General features: G+C 35.9%; 3 protein-coding genes across 6 annotated transcripts; 1 reads left to right on the top strand and 2 right to left on the bottom strand.

Moving 5' to 3' along the window:
• Positions 1-1,089: 1,089 nt before the first annotated feature.
• Positions 1,090-4,062, top strand: LOC110423086 (purple acid phosphatase 7-like). Its single transcript, XM_021437205.2, has 7 exons — positions 1,090-1,550; positions 2,255-2,411; positions 2,544-2,651; positions 2,731-2,858; positions 2,964-3,092; positions 3,182-3,249; positions 3,323-4,062. The coding sequence occupies exons 1-7, from the start codon at positions 1,365-1,367 to the stop codon at positions 3,534-3,536; spliced, it is 990 nt and encodes a 329-aa protein (XP_021292880.1). The 5' UTR covers positions 1,090-1,364; the 3' UTR covers positions 3,537-4,062.
• Positions 4,063-4,553: 491 nt separating this feature from the next.
• LOC110423608 (2-oxoglutarate (2OG) and Fe(II)-dependent oxygenase superfamily protein) lies at positions 4,554-9,370 on the bottom strand. Of its 4 annotated transcripts, none has more exons than XM_021437875.1 (9): positions 9,094-9,370; positions 8,867-8,993; positions 8,687-8,762; positions 8,402-8,474; positions 8,196-8,291; positions 7,164-7,214; positions 5,970-6,042; positions 5,765-5,856; positions 4,554-5,161 (listed from the first exon to the last, which is right to left on the bottom strand). In XM_021437875.1, the coding sequence occupies exons 1-9, from the start codon at positions 9,160-9,162 to the stop codon at positions 4,844-4,846; spliced, it is 975 nt and encodes a 324-aa protein (XP_021293550.1). In that variant the 5' UTR covers positions 9,163-9,370; the 3' UTR covers positions 4,554-4,843. The 4 variants fall into 4 exon arrangements, with proteins under 4 accessions (XP_021293550.1, XP_021293551.1, XP_021293549.1 ...); XM_021437876.1 differs by having other exon boundaries at positions 4,555-5,161; positions 5,976-6,042; XM_021437873.1 differs by having other exon boundaries at positions 4,562-5,161; positions 5,765-6,133.
• Positions 9,371-11,743: 2,373 nt separating this feature from the next.
• LOC110422952 (hydroxyproline-rich glycoprotein family protein) lies at positions 11,744-20,018 on the bottom strand. The gene is given in 9 exon segments (XM_021437016.2): positions 11,744-12,034; positions 12,036-12,738; positions 13,049-13,206; positions 13,286-13,398; positions 13,578-13,703; positions 16,871-16,988; positions 17,108-17,205; positions 17,597-17,722; positions 18,698-20,018. Coding segments are annotated over 9 exon segments (2,103 nt in total). The 5' UTR covers positions 19,341-20,018; the 3' UTR covers positions 11,744-12,016.
• Between the last annotated feature and the right edge of the window lie 469 nt (positions 20,019-20,487).

Here is a 20,487-nt window from a genome sequence, read left to right as displayed (position 1 = left end):
TTAAGTAATCACAAAGCATGCAGAACAGGGTTATAATTCATGAATTCAGAGTCAGCAAAACACTAATTAATTACTTGTAATTGATGTATTTAATTTGTTAAAAAAATAAAACTATTTATATGAAACTTACTTTCAAAGTGGGGTACGTATGCTTCATTCTTCCCATCCCATTCAATTATTTCTTGAATCGTATTTTGTGGTTGAATAATTGCTGCTGCTGCACTTTCCAGTTGACAGCCACCTACAGCTACTCTTCAAACGAGGGTATAATTCCAAGGCATATTCGGATTTCGGACACACACGGCATATTCTCCACGGTCACCACGAAGAAACTCCATCATGGCTTACATCAAAGTACTTTGAATAATAATCCAAGCATTAATTCCTCCCCCATCCCAAGACAAAAGTTGAATGACACGCACACACACATATTAAATTTAGGTGATAAAAGAAGTGTAGCTATCCTATCTTACAAAGCTTAAGTTCACGAGGCAATGCATGCTACAAAAAAAGAGTCTAAAATCAGATTCCCTTTTCAACAAGAAATTCAAGAGCTATTCGTGTTGTAACACAATCGTCACCTAACTCTCGATATAGAAAAATAATATAAAAATAGAATGACTTCACTTGACCTACGATTAATTATATATAATTATATAAATCTCAATCATTCATGAATGCCAAATCCACATAAGGTTTAGATAAAATTTAATTAAATCACTTATTGAGATTAAATAATTACGAAATTTTAATAAAAAAAAACTATATTAAACTTGTATGAACACAAACAAAAGGAAGCAATTGAACAAGCATCCTTGCTATATTATTCTAACAGCTAAATAACAATTTCTTTTCCAAAATTGTAAAGGGGTAATTTTTTTATTATTTGCTTCTAATTAACTTAAACATGTCAAAAAGCTATATTCTTAGATATTTAAATGTATCATTAATGTCTAATTAAACCTTCCATCTCTTAGAAGCAAGTACTTGGTGTAATTGACAACCATTCATCAAGTCATACATTGGTGGTTTAAGTATCATTCGGATACTTTCCTTCTTGTTCCTCCAACACATATATACGTGGTACCAGGTAAAGGCCTTTTACATTTTGCTACGCTAAAGAAATTCCTCCCTCAATTTTCTTACGGGCAAATATTTTTCAGTTGTCTTTATAATATATTTATATATATAATTCAGACTTCAGAGGGATATTCGACATATCAACCTTTGAGCTAAGAGACTAACTTTCTAAAGTAATTGTTGTAGTCACCAAAGCAGCTGAAAAAATCCCTGCCTTGTATTCCTCAACAATTAATGTTTGGTCATCAAATAATACAAATCATTTCTCCATTTTCTTCTACACAATGGCTTTTCTGTCATCTGTCTCCGTTCTCCTGATTAGTGCTTGGCTATGGCTGTCATCGGAGTCTTGTGTGGCCGAGCTCCAGCGTTTTCAGCATCCGGTGAAACCGAAGGGGTCTCTCAGCTTTTTGGTGGTTGGAGACTGGGGAAGAAAAGGACAATACAATCAATCTAAAGTTGCATTTCAGGTCAATTTTTTTATTTTCATTTTTAACTTGAACTTCAATTCTCTTTTCAACACTTGAGTTTAGTCAATTCTTAATGCTAACTATTTTCGTACATAGTTTAAACTAACACGATGATTGCATGCATAAAACTTCCTAGTGATTTTGCTAACTAACTAACAATGCGTTTCGATCATGGTTTCTGCTGGCAAATGTTATATCACCACTACAGAAAATTAAAACAAAATTTTTACTCTACGATCCAAAATAATAAGACGGTACTTAATTATTGCATTTATGAATAAGTTGATCTATTGTAAATCGATAAATCTTACTTTTAAATTATTTAATATAATTTTATCATAGAGAGATAAATAGTAGAGATACAAGTGTAGAATCAGTAAGTATTACTCATCACTGCATCGAATTTGATTTTTGATGACGATTTTTTGAGCAATGCTATTAAATCTCTTTTGCTAGTAACTGTTGGCATTTGATTGCACTATTAATTGCTAATGAAAAATATAGTTAATAACATTTTTTTTTAAGTTTTTACTGTATAAAAATTATATGTTAGACCAAATAAGTATATTATACTCTAAACTTTTCAGTGACTGCCCATCGTCACTTTGACAAATCAGACTGATATTATTATTTACGACAAAAGTCAGTTTTATTTGTTTTTTTCTTTACCCTAATATTTTCCCCTTGTGTTTTATGTGTTATAGATGGGATTGGTGGGTCAGAAACTAGACATAGGCTTTGTGATTTCGACAGGGGATAACTTTTATGAAGATGGCCTGACAGGAGTAGATGATCCTGCATTCAATCAGTCATTCACCGCAATCTACACAGCCCCAAGTTTGAAAAAGCAATGGTACAATGGTAAACGAATAAATAATTCAATCAAATCTCTACATTCCCTAGCTATTAACTTTATGATTACATATAAATATAGCATCTATTGTTGATCTTTGCACTAAAAAAGTTAACTGAGAAAAGGGTATTTTATGTCAGTTTTGGGCAATCATGACTATAGAGGTGATGTTGAAGCACAATTGAGTCACGTCCTTAGAGAAAAAGACAAGAGGTGGCTCTGCTTGAGATCATTTATTCTCAAAGCTGGTAAGGAAAACCGCAGCATTCTCACATTTTCAGTTGTCAACTTCAAGTATACTTACGACTTTTGTCATGTCTTAGGCAGGGTTTGCAGAGTTTTTCTTCGTTGATACGACTCCATTTGTTGATAAGTATTTCACAGATCCAGGGGATCATGTCTATGACTGGAAAGGTGTCTCTCCAAGGGAAGATTATCTTTCAAATCTCCTCAAGGTGAAGTCATAGGATGATACTTTATATTTGATAGCCAAGGCACATTATAATATCAATAACACAAAGAATAAAGGTTAAGGGAAAAGTATTCTCGGTTTCAAGCAGGATGTGGATGCAGCATTAAAGAAATCTAATGCAAAATGGAAGATAGTGGTCGGACACCATACAATCAAAAGCACTGGACACCACGGTGTCACTAAAGAGCTGGTCAAACAACTTGTACCCATCCTTGAAGTAATATAATCTACACTACCAACAAAGATATCAATTGCATTTTCTATTTGATTATGCTTACAATGGAAATTATACCGTTTTTCTCTCAGGCAAACAGTGTAGATATGTACATTAACGGCCACGATCACTGCTTGGAACACATCAGTGACAAAAACAGGTAATATTGTCTAACATTTTTTGAGATTCTATGAGAACAATTATGAACATCCAACTAACAGACATAAATGCAGCCAAATTCAGTATTTAACGACTGGTGGTGGCTCTAAGGCATGGAAAGATGATGTGCATTGGTGGGATCCAAAGGAACTCAAGTTGTACTACGATGGGCAAGGATTTATCTATATGCAAATGACTCAACACAAAGCTCATATTGCATTCTATGATATTTACGGCAGAGTTTTACATACATGGAACATCTCCAAAGAACTGCATTCAGACGCTTAATTAGAGCAATTCAATCTATAAATCAGAGGGTTATTGCAGAAGTTACTGCTTTTCAACTTCAAGATAAGTAAGCCAAGTGCAAGAGATTTGCAACCATAATACTACCAGACAAAAGTTGATTTCAGAAAGCAAAGTTCAGCTAGAGTTCTACAAATGTGCTGCAATTGCAGCCAGTTGGGTGAAACTGAAATATTCAAATTCTAAGCTTAGATTGTGCTCAAAATATTTCATATTCAAACCATATTTACAACTACATGTAAACAATCCCAAATTCACCTTTTGGTGGTTTCCTAAAAGTTAAGATGATAGTGTTTTCCCCCATGTCACTTGATGCAAAAGAAGGAAAATTACATGTAATTCACATTGTGCCAAACTAGAAAGTCCAACATGCAGAATATGAGAAGGGACAATTCTATCAATAATGGAGAACTATTAGGAAAAGATCCTTGCAGGAGTTCAAGAGCTTAAACGATGCAAAAACTCAAGTATCCTCCAAATTTGCCACCAGTCCTTTTAATAGTCACTATCAGCAAGGCTTTCTTGCAAGCATCGAACATGTATTGCAAAGATAAATAGAATCCTTTTGTCATTTAATTCACAATTTAATAACATGCTTATTATTCATCCATGTACTACAAAAATTAAGTCATGACTCTGTCACCAGATTAATTATTTTGTCCAAATTGCATAACTTATTTGAAGTTTTCTGGATTGATGGTATCTACTACGATTGAGGGGTATCTCATGACAAAACCATGAAACATGATCCATCTGAAACTTAGGTGAGTCAACTGTGGGCTCAAGCTATGGCTAGAAGATTCAGAATTACTCAAGTTGTAACTTTTTTTTATTTTCGCTCAGCCAATCAATTTGTAATTTGTCCTTAGAGGAGGTTGAGGAGACATTAGGGGAAGCACCTACTCCTCAGACAACCTTAAGCAAACAGCCGTGTCATCTTGAAACACATACAAGCAATTCCTTCAGATCTCAATCATAGGTCCTCCCTAAAAATTGCCGACTGCAATATTACTTACTTATTTCGTAGAAGATGCCTCCTAATTGGACAAAAACAACTCCAAGTATAGACAACCACAGTATTTTTTTTTTCAGTCAGTCAGGGATGATCCTAACAGCATGGGGTCTTAAGGGCAACCTACATGGCACACTGTCCAATTAGGAACATAAGTAATATCTGCTCATAAACCAAAACAATTTTGAGCTATAAAATCTAACAACCCAAATAGCTAAAAAATAGTGATATTTATCACAAGATCACCAGGGATCTATAACTGAAATTTTGTCAAGAGTCAAGACACATCAAATTGAACACTGTATATAGCTTGATGAGCTCTCCATTGAGGGAAGCTCATTAAGATTTCTTTATGTAACTTACGGGAATAATCTTCCCAAGCAGTGATTGCAGCGGAAAAAGAGGCTGAATCAAAGGACTGTTGCTCCACACGTCGAAAAACAGTCTCCACCAGTTTAGTATCCTTCAGAAAAACAGATTTCACTTGACTAATTTTCTCGCATTGTGATTGTGATAATTTTACCACCTTGCCAGATTGAACTTCATTTGTAAAAGTTTGAGATTTGCACCCTTTCCAAAAGTAAAATTGCACCACCTGTTCATCATAAGAGGTTGACTGGGTTATCATCAGGATGATTTTTTAATAGAAGCTTCTGCTGAAAGAAATTGCAAATGACATGTGCAAGTGTATGAAGAATTTCAGCAAAGCTAAATAGCCATTGAAACTGTATGAACAATTGCTGAAAAGCCTTTGTGCCACACAACAGCTAAAGAAGGAATGGATCAATTCTTTTCTTTCTCTTTTCTTTTTTCTTTCTTTTGCTGGGAGACAACTTGCGCAATATCATCTCATTAAGAAAGTACATGAACCTTTTCAATGCAGCACTTATATTAATGAAATTGAATGGCTTATTCATCATTCTTGACACCAGTCCTCCAATGCACTCATTAGAAGTTATAAAGATTATCTAATCAAGTAGCAGCCATCCTACAGATTTTTTGGGTAGTAGTTGCTACCTCAATTTCTATGGAAATAATCCAGAAAGAGAAAATGAGCAGCAGTGAGTGAAAAACGGCTTTAAGAATCTCAATGAGTAGACTAAGTTAATCTCATGAACAAGTTCATATAGCTTCATATCTGATTACATAACATGTATAATTAACAAACCCTATCTTGAAAAATCAATAGTAAGAATACCTGAAGTGCATGCAAAGCATTGGCAAATTCATGGTCAAGCAACTGATGTCCTCTTGCTAATTGCATCGGTTCCATGAGCAGTTCAGATAAATCTGAGATAAAACTCATGCCTTGAGAATAATATACATCAAATCCAAGAGAATGCAATCTTCCCAAGCGAATATCAAAACCCAATTCTTGATGAGAAGCTTGATTAGGAGCAAACCAATACATATTATCTGATGCTGGCAAAGGTAGGAATGAACACGGCACATTATTTGACTTGTGTAATAGGCTTTCTGCAATTAGAGGAATAAGTTTAGCATCCTCATCATGGGAACTATCACGGCTGAACCATAAAGTAAGCGTTAGCCGTTCTCCTTCAGTTACCTGTCAAATGATCTAATACATCAGCGCCATAAAAAGCTGTCAGAAATAAAGCAGTTGAAACAACATTCAGGACCACAGGCCAAAGCTCAATGCAGTAGTAAAGACAAAAAGGAGTGAAAATAGGAGAGCTATATGTGGAAAAACAAATAGGTGTTTTTTTTTTTTTTGCATGAAGCTCCTTCTGGCCACAATCTAAAATCACTCATCTAATACACACTATCAAAAATTTTAAAAAAGTGAAAGATCCTCCTGTTATTTACTATTGCATACAGTGTGCAAACACAGAAAAAAGAATGGATATCTTAGAGCAGGACAGAAAATAAAGAAAAGCCACCATAATTTCCATTATATTGTCATTCAATAAAAATAAATAATTGCCTTGTTTCAGTCTTTTTATTTGATTTTCATACCATACTAGAGCTTCACAATGAATCTCTTTTGTTAGAAAAGGGCAAGTCTAAGCAGAACCATGGCTTTGACTGAGCATTAGAACACAATGCTGAATAACCTTTCATGGATTTTATGTAAATTTACTCAACCTAGGATTTCATTGACAACAACCAAGCCATAATTAAAACTTTTCTTATACAAAAACTTAAGGTAAAATTAAAAAATGAAGCAGCAAACAAGATATGGTCCAAAGCACCCTTTTTTTACATTCCATCACATTACTTTCTGAGCACTGCTTTTTCTGAAATTACTTTATGACCACTTATATCATAGTTTTCAATTTTTCTCATATTTTTAATGCATGAAAGAAAAAGGAAAACTTGTATAATTATTCACTAAGAACATAACTCATCTAAGACAAGTTTGAACAATAATTTCCTAGCTCAAATCAAGCTTCAAATTTTCCCTTTGAGACTGAGATCAAGCCTAAGCACTGAGCAGCTAGACACTCAGCTTATCATCTTGAACCCCTAATAGTATCCTTTTTCTTTTATAGAAGAATTGGAAAATCTTTTTTTAAATTTTTACCCACAACAGAGACACAGAGAGAGAGAGAGTAAGAGAGAGATCTTGAAAGTACCTCATCCACAGAATGAGTATTGCGGCTGTCAGCTGTATACATTACAGCGTCCTGATATACAATAACTCAGTGAGTACAATCAAATGTTATCTCAAAGCTACTGAGTAAACATGCTATCACTAGCCTTGATCACTAATCCAATGTAACATAGCTACTTCTGCACTGAAGCCAAGATAAGTCACGAATGAAAAAGTTTCCTTATACCTTATTTTTTATTAGGCAAAGATAGTCCTAGCAACCAACTGAATTCTATGCGGAGAGGCAAAGTTCTAACTCTGAAATTTAAACATTATTTTGTAATTTAATCAAGTCTTCTTGGAGATCAAAGTCCTGTGTATACATAAGTTTCTAAGGTTACTATAAGTCTTTTCATTACTATTGAACTCTAAGTCCTCACAAGACAAAAAAATCCAACAATCTCCATAAAAACCTACCTAGTCTTCATATTTTAGTAGATTTTGGAGTGATAAATATTGAGGCATGCATACTGAGAACACATAAAGTTGAAGGAATATTTCTTGCAACATATTCTCATTGTCCTCTCTCAACTCTCTATTGTTAGACCTCGAATTTTGTCATTAAACCTTTCAAACCCTGACTTTACAACCTTACAGCTGTTTGTGCCTAGCTGCTTCAGACAATCAGATTTCATCAGGGTCCCTTCATCACAACTGGCAACTCAAAGAGTCCTGAGCCTAGACCTTTTCTACCCCTTATTTAAGTACTAAAACCCCCGCAAAAGAAGTTCCCAAATTAGTCATAAATAATACTAGATCCATGTCAAGATCATATTGCCTACAATATGATCTCATTTCCAAATACTTCAAAACATATATCCTTTTGATGTGTATAGAATGCTTAACTCCTGGACAGATATTAGATCAGTTGATAGATTTATTACGGCTTTATAAATAAATAAATCAAGCATCAATTGGAACTGTTTCTGAGACCTAAACTCAAGCTTGTACATTATCATGCAAATACTACTAAGAGAAGACATGTCTTCAGTAAACCTTTAACAGCTGCACTTACTCTGGCCAAAGGCGCAATAGTTTTGGGTTCCCCATCTTGGAAATGAAATAATCCACCTTTGAAATCCTTTTGATAACTATTCAAATAACAGACTGCCTTTGAAAAGCAGAAAAAAGTGAAATTGGAAAAGAAAAACACCCTCAGCAAGACTTATCAACAGAAGACTAATTGTGGGGGACATTATTTCACAAAACCTATGCACGCACCGTAAAATCCCGTTGTTTGAGATAGGGCCTGTTATCATCACTATGCCAACCGATGCTTGCTCCTCTGCTCCAACTGATATTTATGATGCATGTTAATCATTACACTAATCAAGGGGTAACGTGAATAAACAAGCAAATGCAACACAGATTTAATTACCAAAGGAAATTAGCAAGTGTTTGTTGTTGATTTTCTGAATTCAGGCTTTTGGTACTTTTAACAAAATTATCAAGTCATATTCTGCTACAAACTTAACTATCCCCGTGAACAAAAAGAAAGAGAAGAACCTGATAAGGCCAGTGAACTCGGTGACAAGCTCATATTCGCACCCAAAGATCTCCTCTACCTTCTCCTTCAATCTATCTGTAATCAAATTTTAAAAAATACTATAAATAATAATGAAATTTGATAAATTTTATTTTATTTTTTTTAAAAAAAAGGAGAGCAGAAGAAGAAAAGGAAAGGACCTCTAATGGGAAGAAAAGGGATGATCAGATGAGGAGAATTAGTAGCGATGAGATGAGACAGTGTTGTGGAAAATACGTTGGGTCTGTACCCCACAGTGCTACAGCTCCTGTGTATGAACTCCAGTTCCTGTTTCAACTTTCATATTTCAATTTATCTCAAACAATAAACATCAAAGAAGATTTTGATAAAACGATGAATAAATGATTGGCAATTTGGCGCTACTAACCTTGCATTCTTCTTCTGTCAGGAAATTATGCAAAATCAGTCTAGGATGCTCCATGCCCTTGTCCTCCATTTCTTTTGGTTTGTTTCACCATATTTTAGACTAATAGAAAGATTTAATAATACAATCTACTACGATGGGCAAAGGCCCAAATTAGATTTATTAATTAGGGAAAGGATACAATCACAAGTAAGAGATGGGTTCAAGCCCACTCAGATTACCGTCTGGACATGTGTATGTTGGTTTTCTTTTCCGAAAACCCAATCCTTTTTTTGTTCGGAATAAGGTTACATTGTTGCGTGTTCATTCTAAGCCAATTGCAATAAATCTTTTTATAAGCAAAACTCTCGATGGGGTTTAGAATCGGCTATGGAAGGTATCAAGAATCTGTAGCTATGGGTTACAACGAAGGGAGTCTTAAGCACATTTGTCATGGCAGGTCACTGGAAAAAACCGTTACTATTCACTGCAGTAAATGAAGGTCCAATGTCAATTCAATGGTGAAGCACTGGCCAATTACCGCTGCCGATTTTATGATCCTGGACTTGACGATCTCTTTCAAAGACTGATAAACCTGAACGTTCTCTTCAATGATGACACTCATCGATCGGTTCAGGATTCTCGGATGATTTTTGTTGCTGTTGAAAAGGAGTTTGGTGCTTGGGTTGGGACACAGCGATTGCAAACATCAAGCAAGCATCACAATGTTCTAAAATGTATTATTGGCACCACATCTGCAATCGACAAAATGAATGATCAAAATTATTATGAGAGCTTGCTCAAGCCAGGACCTGATCAACCAATGGATGTTAACCATCAACTTTTTTCGAACCCTGACATGTCGAGGAACACATAATCCAGAGTTTCTTACATCATCAGGAAGTAGAAGAGAAGATTCACGTTGTTGAGGACTACTACAGCTTAACACTTTGTTGGGGTTGCAAGAAACCATAAATTCTATAATGCGTGATGTTTTTGGGACTGATGTGTCGCAAGTTTTGAGTATTCTTGGTCATGATCACTGGTGTTGGCGGATCCAAACTTCGTCACCTTTCCCATGATTTAGAGCTATTGAATCATGGCAATATGCATGAAGAATCTGAATTTATTGATACTGCTATTCAGCTTAACAAAGGAATCTTTGACACTTAAGAAGATAGCTATATTCGGATTTTCCAGATAAACAAGATATTGAGGAGATGGAATACGCGTCAGCTTCGTGGATTTGCAATATGTTGTTAACAGAGGGAGATGTTCTTTATATACGTAAAAGGTCGGTTTCCATTGCAACGAAGCAATCTTCTCACATGCTGGTCCTATCATCATGGACGTTAAAGCGCAAATGAAATGTTCTTGGGAGTGCAAAACAAACCATGTTAGAAGAGAAGGCAATTATTTAGCAGCTGACTTATTTTTTTTATCATTTTTAGTTAACATGAAATACTTGAGATGTCACTGCAAGAACAACTCGCTGAATATTGATAAATGCTGCCTTAATTTGGTTGAAAGGTTTTGGTCTAGTTGTGGAAATTGATTCCAAAAATGCAGATACTTGGATTTTAAAGCCTTCTTCCTCTCACTGGAGGCTTAGAAATCTGGTTCTTAAGATCAAGGCAATGCTCCGAAAGGTCCCTGGGTGGCAGATCCTTCATATCCAGAGGTCAGGTAATGTGATAGGCGGATAATCTTGCCAAGATGGGGGTTGAAAGAGTTAACGGCCTGCTGCAAGTCCGGCACTAATTATCAGAGGACGGCGGCTGTTGAAGTTGGGCGATCTATGTGGTTGAGTTTTGTTGGTTTTTAATTTTGACTCTGGATTGCAGGAGGGATAGGGTGCTGATTTTTGCTGGATGGACTCGCACCAGGTCTTCTGTTTTGGTGCTCAGATTTAGCAAGAGTTGGGAACAGTGAATTTGTTCTTATGTCTTACTTTGTTCTGTCTGGTTTTTTGTCTGTTGTCTTGGCTCTTTTCCCACCTGTTAGCGCAGGTTTTTTGAGTACACTTGTAAATGGGCAAAGAGTTGGTTAGTCTGTGTCTGCTGAAGGAGGAGGGTGTGCTGGTGCTTTTGTTTCCAGTTTGTGTTGGGAGGGTCAAGACTGGCTGCCAATCAGTCTTCTACTCTCCTTTGTTTTGGTTTTGGTCTACCTTCCTGGAATGAATGATTCTTAATTTTTTTTTTAAAAAAAAATGGTTGAATATAAAAAGAAAGGTAGTGGATGGTGCTGAAAACTACATTTTGGTGCAGCCGTCGCTTTCAAATGTAAGAGGTAGCATGGAGGCCAAATATGAACTCCCTACTCCCCAGGGTCCTCGACAGTGGGCTTCTTTAAGCGTAAAAGGAAATCAACAATCGAATAGGAAGTATTTGCTTTTAATCCAGTGTGAGATTAGGTTCTCAAGAGTGCTGTACAGAGAATTGAATATGATCCCTTGGTAAGCATTTATCTCTAGCGTAAAAGAAACAAGAAAGAAGAGGGGAAAAAGCTCTGAATCATTAAAGGAGAGTGGGATTTCACAGGATTAAGCAGCTAGCCTACAGCGCCAATCCAAATAACTTTGCTTCATCTGTAACTCAACACATCTTTCCGGCATGGTAAATTTCCTAAAGCATCCCAAACTCGTTCCTGATTAAGAAAACTTTTGAACCAGATATTAATAAGAACCACAGTTAAATTAAGAATGGAGTTTTCCATCTAGTGTGAGAGTTCATATAATAAAACAACAAAAAATGGAAAAGAGAACAGAATGGATTGCAGAGAGAACTGAGACATTCTTCCCTCCCTTTGTTCTCCCCCTACTGGTATTAAATGTCAAAAGTCTCAAGTGTTGCCGCACTTTACATTTGCCTTAAACTCATTGCAGTTCGCAGCCTACCTCCTTTCCTTCTCTCTCTCTCTCTCCCTCTCTCTCTCTCTCTCTCTCTCTCTAAACTGCGCTAGCAGGTTTGCTTGACACTATTGTCAGCACACTGCTGTTCTTCCTTCATCAAAGCTCTCCCAATGCTAGCTTCATCTACACTTCCATTGCAGTCCTGCTTTGGAGATTTTCCTTCCAACCTACTCCTTGGAGAAGTTGTATGATGATTGGGTTTCACAGAACCATTCTCTTTTTCCCGTGGGGAAGTGATCTCCACGGGAATGTTGGGTTCAGTTGCAGTAGTTGACAACTGTTGAGATGATGAATTACCAGAGCCTGGTGGAGGTAGGAAAACTCCAGTGCCCGGAACAGGGAGACGAGGTGGAGGATGCCTTGGGGCAGCTGGCCACCCAGTCGAACCAGGTGGGATGGGAACTGGAGCAGGAAAAGAAATTGCAGGAGCAACTGCAGTAGGCACAAATAAAGGTTGAACACCATTTGAAGGTGGAATTTGTGGCCGAATTGGTGGGGCCGGCAATACACCAGTTGTTGGTATTACTGCATAATGCTTGGGACCAGCAGAATGCCGAATATGATTTGGTGATCTACTAGGTGGTGGACCCCATTGGGAAGACTGAGAGACTGATGGTGAAGAAAGCCTCTGGTTGTCAGTTGTAGACTTCTTCGGTTGACAATACTTGGTAAATGTAACAAGTATGCGTTGCTTTCGGACAGTGGGAAGTGCATGTTTGGCGAAATCAGCTGATTTTCCTTGCATCACAAGGAGAGATCTGCATGATAGTTATAAAATACAATCTCAGGAATATGAAACAAAAGAAGAGAATCTACTTGACCTTAATGAGGAAGCAATGCTAAGAAAGAATACCTTTCAATAACCATCAGTATTCTAATAGATGTGGGGACTATATCCTTAGAAGTATTATTACCAGTTTCATTTAGGATTTTAACTTAATAGCTAAATTACTCAAACTTAGTAATCTGGAAAAACAAGGATATTCTTCAAATCTACACATGCCCCATTTTCCAAGCACATTGAAGCATCGTGATGGTTGTAGGATCCAGAAAAAGTGAAATAATTACCCAGGTGCAAGAGAAAGCTTTAAAGAGCCTCTATAGTCCCCAGGATGATCAGCTCCGATTACCACCCTTCCAAAAGTAATGTCACACTCAGTCAAAAACATGATGCAAACAGGCTTTCCAAACCATGGTGGCCACATGCGAGGCTGTGAATGATCCCCCTAAAAAAACCACGATAACATAAGCCATAAAGCTAGCTCATTTTACAAAAAACCACCAGAAAGCACCATTTTTACCCACCTCATTATAGACATCAATGATGCAGGAGTCTGGCTTCACAGTCATAACTTGCAAGTTGACCAAACGTTCAATAGTATCTTGCAGCAAGGGAGGAATGCCTTCTATTCTCCGATCTACTGAAGTTCAATCAAATTAGAAAGATATATAAATTATTTGTTACTTTAAACTTTTTTAAAAAAATTATTTGTGAAAATTTAAAATATATATTATTACTTTCTGTGTGCATGTGTGTGTCTGGGTGGGTGGGTGGGTGTAGGAATCAAGGAGGGGAAGGCTCATCATAGGAACATGCCTTTGGAAGTCCCTGCAGCATTTTCATCATCTAGCGGTGCATCTGCAATTGGAAGGCCCAATTGAATCATCTCTCTACCATGTCCCTTCATAGGTCTTTTTGTAGCCACATATGTCTGACCTGCTTCTTGTCAATTGTCATGTAACAATTCAGCTATTACTGATATTTGAATGCAAACATAGTACTTTTACAAATATTCAGCATCCAAGAAAATTCACTACCAGACTGAACCAACATTATTCCAAGATTGATCAGGAATTAAAAGAACACGATCAGCTTAAGCATCAGCAAAATTATCTGTTCTGTAATACAGAAATCGGCCATAGTACACTAACAACATCAGAAATTTAAAAGATATTAACAACATTGGTAGTAATAGAAATACTAGCACCTTCAACCATCCCCAGAACAGTAATTAGCAGATGCATTCCAAAGTCCTAGCTTGACCCAGAAAAATTGCATGATGGATAAAACTATAAACAATAGTTCCTAAAATTATGATGCTGCAAGCCTATTAACTATGATTATGATTCAGCCTGAAAGCGAAAATAAGCAGAAATGGGGTGGACAAATAATGGACATAAGATAGGACTGGAATAGGATCATAGGAGAGAGCACCAGCTTGTAATGAAATTCAAGGACCTAAACTGATCATTTAAGCTATTTTGTATGTTAACAACTTAACATATAGATTAATGACAAACAAAATAGCCTAATTGATGCATATTTATAGAGTTTTTATTTTAAATGCTGTAAATACTTTCTACCATTAAGACATGCCAAATTGGTTTGGTAAATATTTATGTGGCTAAAAGCCAATTTTATAAGCACATCATGTTGGCATATAAGCATCTTCTGTAAAAATAATAAAACTTTTACATTATGTCTATATTACTTGGTTATTTTAATCATATTCACAAGACCAGCCTGGAGGCTGACCAGTCAAGGGGGGAAGGGTTGAACCCAGCCATTCAACATTCAAGGTAAAAAAATCCTCATTTATTTTTTATTTTTTCCCTTCAAATTTTATACAATTTTAATGCAATTGTTTAATCTAACTTTATCAATCTCCACAAAAATGTATTCAAACGAATTGACAAGCAAATGAAAAGACAGAAAAAAAAAATTGCAAAATAGGAAAAAAAGAAAGTCATAGGTATACAAGAAGAAAATCAGGAAACTGTAAAGAGTTGAAGAATGAAGGCTAAATAAGAATTTCAGGAAGTTTCAAAGAAATAATAGAAGGAAACAAGAGGCAAAAATAACTGAGAAATCAAGTCATAGGTGGTTAGCTGCACTGGGCCATGGAAAAGCTAATTCTTTTAATTATGGTCAAGTTCACTTGAGCCAAAATAGCTCTTGCTTTTTCATGCAACTACGGAAAGATAGCTGGTTACCTAGAGATTTACATAAGGCTGCTAAAGCTTCTTCTAATAACGACCAGAATGGTCAAATGGCAGGTCTTATCCAGTTTTAACATATTTGACCAGGTCTTGACCACTGATTTCCACCAAAAAGGAAAAGCCAAAAAAGAAAAAAGAGCCTTTTCTTGCTCTGAAGAAAAATGGGCATACCATTGACTTCCACCAAAATAAAACCTCTCTAGACGTCAATTCATGACTTCAATCTCAGAAGAGAACATATTCAAGCCCACAACAACTTCCACTTCCCAACAAAGCAACAAAAAAAAAGAAAAAAAAATCTCACTAGAATTTTTCATCCCCCTTGATTTTCTAGGTTTTCTTTCCCAAAATTCTTACACTTACCCTTCTTGTATGCACTTTGTCCTTTGGCTACTACATACAATAACATAACTTGATTTTGGGCGCATGTTTGGTGCAGTTGGAAGAATTTCACTCTGCATAATTAGGTTCCCAGAAGTTGCACCATAGTAAGAAGGGAAACCATGCTAACCAGCTCAAAATCCCTCTACCCTTGTGATTGCAAGACTCAACCCACCTTATTAAAATGATCAATGCGCCAGCCCTCCAGCTTTCTATTGAACACAAACCTTTCCTCTCTAGATGGTATTTATAATAAAACAGATACTCAAAGTGCAGAGGCAATTTCCAGGCCAAGGTTTATACAACAAAATAAACACGTATCAGTCAATTTACACGCATTGAAAGCAGTAATATTAAGAAAAATATATGTAATTATATGCCCATATCTCTTATAATTCAAAGGTTTCGCACCAAACAGACATCTTTTTTCACAATATTTGTCTAGCTGACAAAACAAAATAAAATGCATCATCCAATTGAAATTAACACTAGAATTTAACATGCCAAGTATTCACCTTAAAATATGAAACAATGATAGTAGGGAAAAAAGCAGATACAACCACAGATAAATATACAAAAACTAGCTCCGATACACAAAACCCAAGCTAAGCTACATGCTCACAAGTGGTACAAGGAAACTTAGTATTGCCAACCACCCAGATGTTTTCCCTCTTTTTACCTTATCTTTTGTCTCACCATTATAATATAACAATGTAGTCACATTCATCCCAGGCTGTTAATAACTTAATATTTGCTCATTTGAAAGTCACAATAGAGACAATCTATATGCAATAATGGGGCCAACAACAAACAGCCTCCCCGATTTCTACCCATTTAAAAAAAGTAGTAGCCATGCTCAGTACAAACATGAAACATTAAAATAAATAATAAACCAACAGATGCTTACAATTACTGTTACGCAGGTAAAGTGGGTTAGAAAGAAGCTAGCTGTACCATCACGCTACACTACTTGACATGACATTGACCTAATCCACATCTAGTTCCACGTCGGGACCTATATTCAATGACCATGGTCTACTTCACTTAATTCAAAGCTTGTGGCAAAAATTCATAAAAGTCAGAAGATGAAGGTTTGCGAATAGGACAGACCCAGCAAGCACGCTAAACTAGGTCACTTGAAACAAGGATGAGCCCTGTTTTTCCAGCCACTCGTATGTTCAGGAACCAGAGCAATGTCCGAGCATGTATTTACAGCACAAGTCTAACTGTAAAACAGCTGGAAAAATTCCTCCAACCTAAATAGGTAAATTAGTTAAAGCATATATCATACAACTAAATCAGCCCTTTTCTTCTATGTACAATAGCAATTTGTATTTCTTTTCATTATCCTTATCACTTCAGCAACTTGAGAAAATACTCATTAGATGAATTGACCAAGGAAAAAACCAGAAGCTTCCAAGGATTGCAGGAAATTTGGAAAGATTTGCTTTCTTCTTGCTGGTCCAAAAAAAAAAATGAAAAATGAAGGAAACTTTTAAGAGAACTTACCTTGAAGTTGTCCTCTTTTTCCTGCAGCCCTTAAATCATTTACCAATGATACAAGATCTAAAACTTCCTTGTCATCAAACAGTTCCTCATACAATTTTAGCCCATCCACCACATTTACCTAAGAAAAAAACAATTGCTCATAAGAAGTAGAAACAGAGAAGGGGAAAAAAAAGAAACAAGCTATCAGTTCATCCAGAATTTCACAAATATATCATCATAAAAGATATAAATAATTACCATCTTTCCGTCAAACATCTCATTACCAACAAAAGTTTTTGGACCCACAGCCAGATTCTGCTTTTCATTCTGGTTTTGGATGGAACATAAATCATTCTCTGAAAGATCATAAATAAAAAAAATTAATTTAACAAAACATAGAGAAACTACATGTTCAGCTTGAAGAAATTATTCAAAGAACAAGTTAAACGTCTGAGTTCAACATATGGTGCAGGAGTTGAATCAAAGGTGCAACCAATCAATACACTACCCAGTTTATTCTCACCTCCTAGATAAATAGGAAAAGAGGAAGATTTTTTCTAAAATAGATAAGTTCCTAAAATAGATAAGTAAATATATTTGGATAAGTTCAAGTCTTAGCAATAAAAAAAAATCCAAAACCAGTGAACTTTAAATGTACAGCAGTTGATAGTCATAAATGGTGCAGCTTCCCCTTTCAGGGCCTTCTACGAGCTAAAAGCAACCCATCACCGAAGCAAAAGGATATACCTTTATAGCTTGACGTGCACCCACCATTTACATCCTCGGTTACAGATTCTGCATCGCCAGGTGTAGCTCCCTTCCAACTCCCTGACTTTTTTAAGCTGCTATCAGTATGAGGTTTAGAACCAGTATCTGGGTTCAAAGCCAAAAAACAAAAAGAAATGTTAATCTTACAACATAAATCGTCAAGTACAATACATAATTTCATTTAATGGGTGTCAACTGACATTTGTAAAAGCATTTAGTAATTATTATCCAATGTGGAATGTCTATGGAAAGCTTGAAAATGAATCCAAAGAACCTTTATCAAGGGCAAATGAAAAATCCCCAGGAGTTAAAAGTTAAAACCAGATTGATTTCCTTATGCAATGATATAAAATCCCCATCCCAAAACACAGTTTTAATGAGATTCAAGAACTTAATGAAATACTTTCAAAGATAAAAATACATCTAACAAATATTTTGGCACAATATGAAACCTGAAATCATTTATCACATCCAGCACATTCTGATATGTGCACGTAAAGCTAATAGCAAATTTGGTAATAAAGTATGTGGACTGTGTCCTCTCCAAGGTTACGAATAAGTTATTAAATGCAAGCCTCTGAAATTTTTTTTTTCACCCACCTCCAACTGCACCACTCTGGGATGAAAAAAACACCTGCCTTTTAAAATACATAAATCCAGTTTCAAGCAAAATTATTCCATCAAAAATAGAGCAATTGCTGATTCGGTAGGTACATACATATTCAGGTAACAAGAGCAAATAGAGAATGTGACACCAATTTTCAATTAAGAAAGCTTGCTTTAGAATCCTACAAACCTAAAACAAAAAAATTTATCAAACAACAAAAGGCTACTTTCTTTTTATGGATAATATGCCTCATCCAAGAAAGAAGCATATATGGCAACACCAAGCTTTTTAAGCAAGTAGATAGTTCCTAAGTCAACAACATCAACACTCAGCATCCCTTAGAATACAAATTTCAACCCACTAACCAACCATAACAAGCTAGAAGAATAGAAAGTTTCATTCACTAAAGCATTCAACATTCACCAAAATGTAAGTAAAGCAGGTAAAAAAAGAAACATGAACCAAGAACTTACCTTTTTTATCCTCTGTGAACGTCGAGCACTTATCCTCCACCTTCCCTACCTCACCACACGACTTAACTTCCTCATGTTTCTCACTCCCTCTCTCATTTCTCTCCGAAACTGCAGTAACAGTCGAATTCCCATCACTATCTACCCCAGAATTCTGCACTTCTTTAGCCACCTCCATCCTGTGCCCCTTAAACCCCATTCCAGATCTTTTAAACTCCTTTCCCCCAACTTTTCCCTGATCATAATGCCTTTGTCTCCGTCTCCACGCAACTTGTTGAAGCGCGTAGGAAACCTCAGCAACCGAAAAGTACTGCTGCATATGAAGCACGGGGTTCCAATTACATCTCCTTTGTTGAATGCAAGCTATAACGGGCTCATACTCCCCAACTTCCCCAACCTCACGCAAATGATGACAAAGAGAGTCAATAATAGCATTGGATGCAGCGAATTCCCCCCGCAACCAATAGATAAAGCCATCACGCTCATCGGGGAGCCATTGCCGGTGGTGGTGCTGATGGATCTCTCCTCCTCCACCTCCACCGCCACCAACGGCCCCAACAGCACCACCGCCGCTGGCTCCTGCAGCTGCAGTAGCAGGGAACTGCATTTTATCAGATAAAACTACATTTCCCGATGGCATTGCCATTGAGAAAAACTTTCGAACCAATCCAAAGAAAGATACCCAAACTACTAAAACAACATATATAAATTAAAATACCCCAAAGCCAGATCTAATTATTTTATATCCCACAAAATCCAACCGGATCACGTTAAATCACAAACAAAATTCTTTTAACTCAAACTAATTCAACTTATACAACAAGATGTAATTCCGTGAAAAAATTAACAACTGGGTTTTTTTTTTTTGTTGCTTTTCTGGGTTTAAGGCGATCTTATAAAAGATTTGCAATGAGAAAAGAAATGGGTAGTTAAAGAGCAAAAGCAAAGCCAAAACAAAAAATGGAAATGGGATTGGTCTAATTTAGTCAGATCTGGAAAATGGGTCTTTAGTTTTTGTTGTGTGTTGTGCGTGTGAGGATACAGTGCAACAAAAAAGTGTGACGTGAAGATGGGGAGTGTCAAACGAAATATAAAACAAAAAATAAAAAATAAAAGAGATCTAGGGTTTGAGTTTCTTGGTGGAAAAAAATAAATAAACAGAGAAAGGAAGACTTTCTCGGGAGTGAAGGTGAAGAAAAATGGCTTATCGATCACGCATGTTTATGGTCTTAAATGGTGGCTAAAATCCAAAGTCCAAACAACTTCATCCTTCTCCTCCTCACCCCCTTTTCCTAATGTGGATCCAACCATGATAGAATATTCTTAGAGAGTGATTTCATATTTAACTATTGTTCACGGAATGACATTTTATTTCTTTTAACTCTTCTACTCCTTTTGGGTTTTGGGTTTAAGATTTATTAACTCAAAACTCTAAACTTTTTAGTGTGCATCTGTTTTTGATTTTTGAGTTTCCAAACTTAGGGCTAAATTTTTATAATTTGATTGTTTTAACTTTTTTTGTTAATTTTTAAAATTGATTTAAATTTAACTTTTTGAGTTTTTTTTTTCTAATATGGATTCAACCATGATAGAATATTTTTCTTGGTCTGGTGATTTAGTCTAAAAGACGTGTTAAAACGTTTTTTTATTTTTGAAAACGATATTTATTAATTAACTTTTTTTTTGGTTGATTTTGGCGTTTTTGAGTTTAAAATTTATTTCCAGTTTAAATTAGGCTTAATTGTAAATTTAAAATTCAAGAAATATTGTAAGAAAAAATTATTAATAACTAA

The sequence above is a fragment of the Theobroma umbraticum genome, unplaced genomic scaffold (genome assembly GCF_002168275.2).
Source record: "Theobroma umbraticum cultivar Fairchild unplaced genomic scaffold, ASM216827v3 scaffold_20.0, whole genome shotgun sequence".
In the NCBI taxonomy this organism is placed as follows: Eukaryota; Viridiplantae; Streptophyta; class Magnoliopsida; order Malvales; family Malvaceae; genus Theobroma; species Theobroma umbraticum.
The sequence above is the reverse complement of the archived record's forward strand: the minus strand, read 5'-3'. Positions and strand labels throughout refer to the sequence as shown.